Source organism: Glycine max, chromosome 7 (assembly GCF_000004515.6).
Source record: "Glycine max cultivar Williams 82 chromosome 7, Glycine_max_v4.0, whole genome shotgun sequence".
In the NCBI taxonomy this organism is placed as follows: Eukaryota; Viridiplantae; Streptophyta; class Magnoliopsida; order Fabales; family Fabaceae; genus Glycine; species Glycine max.
Window position 1 is genome coordinate 37,482,884 of NC_038243.2, and position 11,326 is coordinate 37,494,209.

The 11,326-nt window shown below is 30.3% G+C and overlaps 1 protein-coding gene across 1 annotated transcript; it reads left to right on the top strand.

The window, feature by feature from the left end:
* The first annotated feature begins 5,928 nt into the window (after nt 1–5,928).
* On the top strand, nt 5,929–8,296 carry IFS1 (isoflavone synthase 1). Its single transcript, NM_001249093.2, has 2 exons — nt 5,929–7,000; nt 7,219–8,296. Exons 1-2 carry the CDS (start codon nt 6,104–6,106, stop codon nt 7,885–7,887), a joined length of 1,566 nt encoding a protein of 521 aa, NP_001236022.1. The 5' UTR covers nt 5,929–6,103; the 3' UTR covers nt 7,888–8,296.
* The last annotated feature ends 3,030 nt before the right edge of the window (nt 8,297–11,326 follow it).

Consider the following 11,326-nt stretch of genomic DNA (forward strand, 5'->3'; position numbering starts at 1 on the left):
GTTAGCACAAAGGGAAGTTGTGTCGATCCCTCGGGGTAGGATCCAAAAACTGCTACATCAGACATGTATGGGTTGTATGTCGATGAGAATCCTCCCCGCCTGGTTGCCTTTGGAAGAGTTTATGAGGGGTCGACAGCCGTTCACAATATCCCTTTCGGCAATGATCAAGTGAAGGTCGGTGTTGAGGAAGTTCGAGATACTGATGTTCGTGTTCCTATACCCACTAAAGATGTTCAATTAGTGGGAAAAATACTTAACACTTTCCTTGCATGACCAACACATCTTGTACAACCTTTTTCAGAACATGTATTTCATTTTATTGTATTTTTTATTGTTAAAAAAAATTGTTACAAATAAAGTGTTAACTGTCATTCAATTATGTTTATTAACTGTGTAAGATAAACAAGGACTTGGGGGACCATCGAAACCTATAGATAGGCTGGATCTTGATGTCGATCCCCTATACCTAATTACATTAACCATTTTGTAGCTTTTACTCGAGCCTTTCCAGCTGTCGTGATTTGCAACCGTGTTTGGGGGTATATAATGTTAACTTCCCCATGTACATAAAGCATTGAGATCTTTCTGAAATAACACATGATGGTCAATGCATAAGCATTTCTATTATACAAATGTGGATTTCGTAAGTCATTTTACATTATTGTATATTACCTAACTAATTATTTTAAGTTCATGCATAATTAACTTTATTTTAACAATAGGCATATGACAGAAACAAGTATGTGAACGGGAAATGCTTCTGTGTATGGATTCCTCAAGCCACATTCCATACAGAGATCTGGTTAATCACAATTTGAATCAGAATATTATATTAAGAAATAGATGCAAAATTCATAGAGACATGTTTACCTAGGACCCTACTTGAATGGGTAAGTAAAACTGAACAAATCAATTTAAATAATATATGTACTATAATAACTTAATGTTTTCCAACGCAATGCATATTGACAAATGATCATTATATGTTCTAAGGATAATGTTGTCATCTGGATTTGTTTCTTGCACAATAGGCCCGACAACTACTTGAAAGAACTTGTTAACATGTCAGATGTATTATGTAATACATTTACATTATCATTAGTATTTGACATCAATATTTTAATTTATAATATACATGCATGTTTCTCTTAATCAGTGCTTTGAAGGGATTCAACAATAGTCAAGGAAGTAAATACAAGACTACTGCTAGATGAATTCTAATTAAAGTAAGTTATTTAAACAATGTTTGATACCTTAAAAATTATATTCTATTATTCTATACAGTAATTTTTGATTAACTTTAAGTATCTGAATATCCTATTCAATCTAGTTAATAAGCAAAAAGAAAGAACTAAGTGCGGGTATTACACAATGCATTGAATGCCAATGATAGTCGTGAGAGGTTTTAAGGATAATTAAAAAAATGGTAATTGTTTACTTCAAAACTAACTAAATTTGTTATAATTGTTATTATTTATACTTATTAACTTATATTTTATTATATCATGTAATATTTTACTAATCCAAAATCATTGTAACAAGAGAGAATGAAAACAATTTGCATTCAATGGGTAAGATTTTTTCTTAAAGTTAAAAATGAAAAATTCGGTGTTTAAGTAATTTTAAAGTAATTTTACAATTTTAGAGTTATGTTAATTTAGATTAGGTGACAAATGATTGTATGTATTAACATTATTGTTTTCATTAATTTAAATATTTCTTTTAATTGATAGTAATTATTCAATTATTATGGGCAAAATTTGAACTGGACTGATTCTAGTTTTCAAAACTATATGATTTTCAAATTTGTAGGTTTAGGATAATTAAAAAAACATATAGTATTTTTAAAAAAATAACATCAATTTTTGAAAACCGATGTTGAAAAAAAAATAACATCGATTTTTTAGAAAATCGATGTTCACCAAAAAAACATCAATTTTATGAAAAATCGATGTTGTTGAACAAAAAACAATATCATTTTTATGAAAATTGATGTTGGTGAGAGAAAAATAACATTAGTTTTATGAAAAATTGATATTGTTAAGCAGAAAATAACATCGATTTTACGGAAAACTAATGTTGTTCAGAAAGATCAATATCGATTTTTAAAAAAATCAATGTTGATGTGCATTCACAACATCAATTTTACTAAAAAAAATGATGTTGTTAGTGAACCACAACATCAGCTTTTCTAGACTCAATGTTAGTTTTTACATATTTTATATTTTTGTTTATTTCTTATGATATGACATTGATTTTTAGATAAATTAATATTGTGTAGTTTAGTTTAACATCGATTTTTCATAATTGATGTTAATGTTGATAACCAATGTTAAAAAATTTTAATAATCAATATTAAAAATTTATTTTCTAATAATTTAAGGAGAAAATAACAACTATAAAAAAAGAGGAGGTACCTTGCCAATAAAGAACCTTCAAGGAGAGTCGAGAGAACGTATTACGTTTTCGGTCTCGGCTGAATGTTTTTGTTTTTGGAACAGGTATAATAAATCTTAGATAAAACTTAGTTAGAAGAACCATTATTAATTTCATGTACGAGAATAAACTCACCAACTCAATATAAAAAGTACTCTTGGATATTTTTTTGTGTAATTATTTTTACTCTTTCTCTCTATTATTGTAAAGTCGTATGTCTGGTTACGCAAGAAGTATCCTCCACGCTTGAGTAATGTAATATCGGACATTCATAATATTCTCCCATTGCTAATGGGAATTAAACCGATATTCTTTTGAGATATAAGTGTGTTGTTTATCAATTAGATCAACATTTGTTAATTATTTTCATTTAAATATCTTAAAATATTAATTAATGTCGTTTGAAATAAATATTTTAATATTTAGACTAACGGTAAGAAAATGATTGAGTTTAAAATTGATTTTTGTATTGAATAAGAAATTTTACACTTTATTAATAATTAACTTGCTTTTACAATAAAAAATCTAAGCATATATAACTTTATTACAAAACTAATTTAACTACAATCAATTTTCAATTTTATGAAGTTATCTTAATTTAAAATTTTTATAGACACTCATCCGAACACACTTAATCCGAGTACATATGAATATTTCAAAAGTTATGCTTCTAATTATTGAAAATTAATGTTTGAAGGATATTCTGGTTAAAATGAAGTATGAATACTTTATACAAAGTTCTAAACTCCAACCTCACTGTCGCTATTATAAAAATAAATATTCGGTTTTAATCAAATAGTGTGTGTTTATAGTCATTTGATGGGTGATATCTTTTAAGATTTTGTTTATTAAAGACATTTATGAATAAATATTATACTATATTATTATTTCAGATAAAAACAAATATATTAAGGAATTTAACTTAGTAAAATAAGATTCATAAATTTCTTAAAAATATCTTCAATTTCTACCTAAAAAATAATAACAAATGTTTTTCGGTTACATGGATAATAACAAAATAAAAACACACAATCCGACACATACTATATTTTTAATGATTTCAACGTGTCAATCTATTTTGAAATAAAGATTCTTTACCCGAGTTTTATTCTATTTTCAATAAATAAGTAGTACTACGCTTTGAAGGAGCACGTGGATGTTCAAAGTTGAACACACGCACCAATTTAGTTGATCGAGGTTTTAACTTTCTATAGAAAAGTATAGGAAAAGTGTTGATGGTGGTTACTTTAGATCTTTTATATCTTTTACAAAAACTATGAGGAATTATTTTTAATAATAAAAAATAATATTTATCTAACATATAATAATATTAAAAATGAGTTTTTTAAAAAATTTAAAATTTCTTATTATTATAATAAAATTATATATAAATTTCTTATGTGAGAATAAAAAAAATAATGTAAGAAATTCACTTTAAAAAATTCGATTAAAGATGCTGCTATTACTTTGGTAGAGCAGCAGGCTCCTGAACTCACTGGCTGTCTGTCTTGACCATATTATTAAATTATTATTATTATTATTATTATTATTATTATTATTATTATTATTATTATTATTATTATTATTATATACAAAAAATCAATGATAGTGGTGTATTTATGAAATTAATGTAAGATGGAGGGTAGGTATGGGGCTTTCCCCATCTACCTCGCTTCACCCCTGTTTGCAATAGAAATAGCATGTAGACTTCATCATTTGGATAATTTAAAATTCTTCCTACTATTTTTTATTTATTAAAAAAGAAATCATACTTAAGAAATTACTATATGAAATACTTTATCAGCTACGGATAAAAATAAGCTAATAAAATTCGTATGTAATAGAGAATTAATTGACTTTGCTTGGGTGTCAATACAGTTAAAATGTCAAGATCTAATGTGATACTTTTATATCAATGTTTATTAAAAAAAAAAGTTACCAATAAATTCATCCTCGTAAGATTATTTTTAATCTTTGCATTCACTTAAAATATTTATATAAAAAAATTGAAACATTATTACAAAGATATTAAATAAGATTTAATTTTCTCTCTCATGTATCCTCCTTCAAGAATAACAGCGGATATTCAATTAAATTAATCATTTTATCGCATAATATTAGTATACTAATAATACAGTAATAGTTAAATTTATTAAGTACATCTATATAAAAACATTTTACATGAATTAAACCACTTATATTGTTTTTATACAAAGGGGAAATGCATTTGCCATTGGGCAACTCTCAAAATAAACTTGGCCAGTCCACACCAATTATCACTATCAAGTGTGAGTTTCGAATCAGCCCCACTAAAATTATTTTAAGTGTGAAAGTTGTCAAATAACGTGTAATGACTGAATAATAAATAAATAAATAAATGTGTAATGACATTGACTGATCAGTAATAAGTTAGTGGATATCAATACTTAATTTTAAAAAATGCACCTTGCCGCAATCGTGATGGATATTTAAATTTCTTCTTCACAAAATGCCAAGAGAAATGCTTGTTAAAGGTCGTACTAGTTCAGATACAAAATACAACTTGCCCAGATGCCCTCGACTTACTCCAGGCACAACATTTTTTTTTAAACCGGAGTATCTTTCAGTAAAGAATCAAGATTATTTAATCTCTGGAAATATTAATATCTTTTAATATTTTGGATGAAAATAATTTTATTTAACTTTTAATTGAATTTTAGATTAGTTAAGATTTTTTTCTTGATATATTGAAAGATTAAGAAAAAATACTTTATTTACATGTATAAGCTTAAGATTAAAACCCTAATTATATATAAGATAGAATTATCTGTTAACTATTATATTATACCATATCAGTTGTCACAACATGTGTTTCTGGGGTTATTGCCTCTTGAGTTCAATTGCAACTTGTTAAGCAAATCAGCCGGCTTAAGACCTAAGCAACACAAGCAAGGGCTTTAGGTTTCAAAAAAAGGTTTCAATTTTTTTTTAATATTAATATATCTAAAAAAATTATTGTAAAATTATATTTGAAAATAAGTTTTAATTAAAATATTATAACTAACCGTTAATCTTTTTATTGGTACTATAAATAATAATCAATGAGCAACAATTCTTCACCGACATCATATCTTTGTTTTAAAAAAATAATAATTTTAATAAATTATTTGATAAATAAATAAAAGATTTTATTCTTAAATTTATTTTAAATCTCTTTGTGTCCTTGAAAAGTCCATGATACAGGATGAGATATTTGACTATTTGACTAGAAACGTAGTAGGTGATATATGGACATTTCCTGGTTTATTTTATATTCTTAAAAAATAACAATTCAATCGAATGTAGTTGCCAAATTTTAATAAATAAATAAAAAGAAGCATTCATCGAATTCTTCGTCTTTTATGAGTGTAAAACAAAACATTGAATTAGGAACAATTATTATCACGTTACTTAAAATAAAATATACTAAAACCGTTGAATGAAATCTTCATATTTGATAAGTGTAGGTAGACCCACAACACAAACATTGAATTTGAATAAATTTCCCCGTACAGTGTCGTCCACTATGTGGCTATAAAATGGAAGCATTGAAGGTTGTTTCCTCAGGCCAAGATCTTGGATAGTAATTAACCTCACTCAAACTCGGGATCACAGAAACCAACAACAGTTCTTGCACTGAGGTTTCACGATGTTGCTGGAACTTGCACTTGGTTTGTTTGTGTTAGCTTTGTTTCTGCACTTGCGTCCCACACCAAGTGCAAAATCAAAAGCACTTCGCCACCTCCCAAACCCTCCAAGCCCAAAGCCTCGTCTTCCCTTCATTGGCCACCTTCACCTCTTAAAAGATAAACTTCTCCACTATGCACTCATCGATCTCTCCAAAAAGCATGGCCCCTTATTCTCTCTCTCCTTCGGCTCCATGCCAACCGTCGTTGCCTCCACCCCTGAGTTGTTCAAGCTCTTCCTCCAAACCCACGAGGCAACTTCCTTCAACACAAGGTTCCAAACCTCTGCCATAAGACGCCTCACTTACGACAACTCTGTGGCCATGGTTCCATTCGGACCTTACTGGAAGTTCGTGAGGAAGCTCATCATGAACGACCTTCTCAACGCCACCACCGTCAACAAGCTCAGGCCTTTGAGGACCCAACAGATCCGCAAGTTCCTTAGGGTTATGGCCCAAAGCGCAGAGGCCCAGAAGCCCCTTGACGTCACCGAGGAGCTTCTCAAATGGACCAACAGCACCATCTCCATGATGATGCTCGGCGAGGCTGAGGAGATCAGAGACATCGCTCGCGAGGTTCTTAAGATCTTCGGCGAATACAGCCTCACTGACTTCATCTGGCCTTTGAAGTATCTCAAGGTTGGAAAGTATGAGAAGAGGATTGATGACATCTTGAACAAGTTCGACCCTGTCGTTGAAAGGGTCATCAAGAAGCGCCGTGAGATCGTCAGAAGGAGAAAGAACGGAGAAGTTGTTGAGGGCGAGGCCAGCGGCGTCTTCCTCGACACTTTGCTTGAATTCGCTGAGGACGAGACCATGGAGATCAAAATTACCAAGGAGCAAATCAAGGGCCTTGTTGTCGTAAGTTTCCTTCTTCTCTCCTACTTTATTACTTTCTTTCATTCATCATATGTATTGGCATTAAATAGTATACTATATGAGAAAATATGTTACGCACTCACGGTGTAAAGATATGTGGTGTTTTTTTAAAAAGAGATACAGAAGTTGCTTTTATGCATGTATGTTAACGTATATTTACTCAAGTGGAAACTAATTAATTCTCAATTTTGGGTATGTAGGACTTTTTCTCTGCAGGGACAGATTCCACAGCGGTGGCAACAGAGTGGGCATTGGCAGAGCTCATCAACAATCCCAGGGTGTTGCAAAAGGCTCGTGAGGAGGTCTACAGTGTTGTGGGCAAAGATAGACTCGTTGACGAAGTTGACACTCAAAACCTTCCTTACATTAGGGCCATTGTGAAGGAGACATTCCGAATGCACCCACCACTCCCAGTGGTCAAAAGAAAGTGCACAGAAGAGTGTGAGATTAATGGGTATGTGATCCCAGAGGGAGCATTGGTTCTTTTCAATGTTTGGCAAGTAGGAAGGGACCCCAAATACTGGGACAGACCATCAGAATTCCGTCCCGAGAGGTTCTTAGAAACTGGTGCTGAAGGGGAAGCAGGGCCTCTTGATCTTAGGGGCCAGCATTTCCAACTCCTCCCATTTGGGTCTGGGAGGAGAATGTGCCCTGGTGTCAATTTGGCTACTTCAGGAATGGCAACACTTCTTGCATCTCTTATCCAATGCTTTGACCTGCAAGTGCTGGGCCCTCAAGGACAAATATTGAAAGGTGATGATGCCAAAGTTAGCATGGAAGAGAGAGCTGGCCTCACAGTTCCAAGGGCACATAGTCTCGTTTGTGTTCCACTTGCAAGGATCGGCGTTGCATCTAAACTCCTTTCTTAATTAAGATAATCATCATATACAATAGTAGTGTCTTGCCATCGCAGTTGCTTTTTATGTATTCATAATCATCATTTCAATAAGGTGTGACTGGTACTTAATCAAGTAATTAAGGTTACATACATGCACATGTATCATCTCCCATTTGTCTTTGTTTCGTACGTAAGACAATTTTTTTTTCCCGGCCAAACTCATAATCATAAGAGATAAATCATCTCATAAACTCATAAAAATTAACTAGTTAACTTGATATATATATAAAACACAAAACAAGTGTGTAATTTACAAAGATACTAAATCAGTTCAAAAACCATTCTGTTTGGGAGGTCATAGCTCTATGATATGTAAATATCACCAAGGTCATTGTAAATTGGTTAATTAGATGATAAAAGCTGCAGCGTTGTTATGAGTCTTTAGGAGTTGTCACCTATTTTCTCTCTTTAGTGAATTTGCAAATTGCGATGGATGGTCCATGATCCACGTATTTTGCCATAGTATTAATATAAAGATACCCGTTAATATTTTAAAATCACGTATGTATGTGATTAAAAGTCAATTAACGATTCAGCAACATAAAGTAATTAACTTTTAAAAAATTAATAAAATGGATAATTTTTTTTTAAAAAAAATACGTAAATAAGTCAGTCATATTTGAAAAACACAATATTTTGGGACGGGGACGGAAGGAGTACAAGATATTATTTACATTAGTTGGTTTTGAAGAGGTTTGTGGGATTTCTTGGTTTGGTGAAACAGAGGATAAGTGAAGGTTCAAATAAGAGTTCCATATAAAAGATCATTGCACAAAATCAAACTACAAACAGTTCCACTTAATTATATTTACTTAATTAATCTTTAGATGTCAAAGAATATCCATCAGAAGGGTTTTATCGGAAAAACTGAAATTTATATTCATGAGAAAGATGAAAGTTGGTTCGGAATCTTTGATCGCTTGTGTTAACCAACGAGGACATTTTGCTTGGTACTCCCATGCCTTCATAATTCAATTTTATTTAACGTTTTACTATTTAATTAAATGTTGTCCTTTTTTCTGCTCATACACTCCACGTATTATTCACTCATGACTCATTTTATTCTAATGTTCAAAACTTTTTGTGTGTATATTTTAATTATAAAAAAATATAAGTAAGAATAGATTTGGAATTCCCCTTCATTCATGTTAATTTCTATTTATAGGAATGTCATTCACCTTATGTACGTTTTCTGGCATTCGTGGACCGCTGAAAGCGAAAGAACTGTGGTGTGCCATTTGCCATTATTGCCAACCATAGAACCGGTCCCCCATGTGCCATTATTGCCAATCACAGAACTGGTCCCCCATGTGCCATTATTGCCATTATTGCCAACCATAGAAAAAATACAATAAGTCGCAGGATAAAATTTATTTATTTATTTATTTTTTAAAAAATAATTTAATCAATTACTTTTTTTTAAAAAAAGTTTCACAAAATTTAAACTAGATAAAGGTAAAGTGAAATTATAAATATTTTTCTTTAATCAATAAAATGTGTATATATATCTCAAATATAAAAAAATTCCTTGGATAAATTTTATGTGCTTTCACTTGAAATAACACTTATTATATATAATATGAATACTTATTATATATAATATGAATGGAATGAAAACAGTTACTAATAAATAAAGAATCCAAATAAATTTAAATAAAAAATAAAATAATATTCAAACTAATATAGAGGTTAATTTCAAAACAAAACAAAAAATAAATAATGCAAAGGCTTATTTTTTGTCTTTGGAACGTAGAGTTGCATCTCTCGCTGATTTAGGGGTTACAGAGACTTTGCATTCCATTTGGCATATTGTGGCAGAGTACATAATAAAGATTAATACTTAATTGAAGAAACAAAAAATTTCATGAAATAAAAGGTTTTCATTTTTTAAAATGGTAACTCAATTTTTTTATATCATAAAACTAAAGAAATTTATTGTATTTTGGAAAATAAGTAATTATATTGATTAATTAAAAAACTAATTAACAATTTAATAGATGGATAAATAGATAAATAATCAATGGATAAATAGATAAATAATCAAAGTATAAGAGTTCAAATCTTAAGTTATATTTTACTATTTTGTTGATCCATTTTTCCCTAATTTCTCTTCTATGTACAATTCATTATTAACGTCCGGATATATTTGTCGTACTTTTTATACTTTCGGGGACTAAATTTTGTATTTTCATCTTTCAGGGATATTTGTCAACGGAGTGGAAAGATGAAAAGTAAAAAAAATAAAATATTATGACAAATATGCCCTTGTGCTGACAATCTACATTGGAAATCATTTCAGTGACAAATTTTCCCTCCATGCCACATAGACTATTTTACTAACAATGATGGACGGAAGTTATCGGCCAAATATATTTGTCGCACTTTTTACACTTTCAGAGACTAAATTTTATATTTTCATCTTTTAAGGACACATTTGTCAGCGAATTACATATTGAGAGACAAAAGTGACTATTTACCCATAATTTTCTCATACTTAACAAAAAAAAAATACCTTAATAAATAAATAAATACGTATTTTTCCATAGTATTAATATAAAGATACCCGTTAATATTTTAAAATCACGTATGTATGTGATTAAAAGTCAATTAACTATTCAGCAAAATAAAGTAATTAACTTTTAAAAAATTAATAAAATGGATAAATTTAAAAAAAAATACATAAATAAGTCAGTCAGTCATATTTGAAAAACATAATATTTTGGGACGGAAGGAGTACAAGATATTATTTTCATTAGTTGGTTTTGAAGAGGTTGTGGGATTTCTTGGTTTGGTGAAACAGATGATAAGTGAAGGTCCAAATAAGAGTTTAGTTTGCGGCAATGGATGTAACAATTTTGGCAGTTGTTGATCATCTATGGACTGACATCTTCATTCGGTGATTGGCTGCATGTGGGGAATGTGTTGGGTGGGACATGAGAATTTAATTTGGGAGGGCTTCTTTTCATAACTTATGCTTTCATGTAATTCTGCATTGTATTTTTTTTTCATTAACAATTTCAATACTATCGGACAGGGTATTAATGAGATATATTGTGATGGCTAGCAGAGTTCCATATAAAAGATCATTGCACAAAATCAAACTACAAACAGTTCCACCTAATTATATTTACTCAATTAATCTTTAGATGTCAAAGAATATCCATCAGAAGGGTTTTATCGGAAAAACTGAAATTTATATTCATGAGAAAGATGAAAGTTGGTTCGGAATCTTTAATCGCTTGTGTTAACCAACGAGGACATTTTGCTTGGTACTCCCATGGCTTCATAATTCAATTTGATTTAACGTTTTATTATTTAATTAAAGGAGCCTCAAAGACTACTACTATGGGAAGGCAACCCCACAAAAATCTTGCCACAGAAAATCTCTACATCCCACAGGGAATATGTAC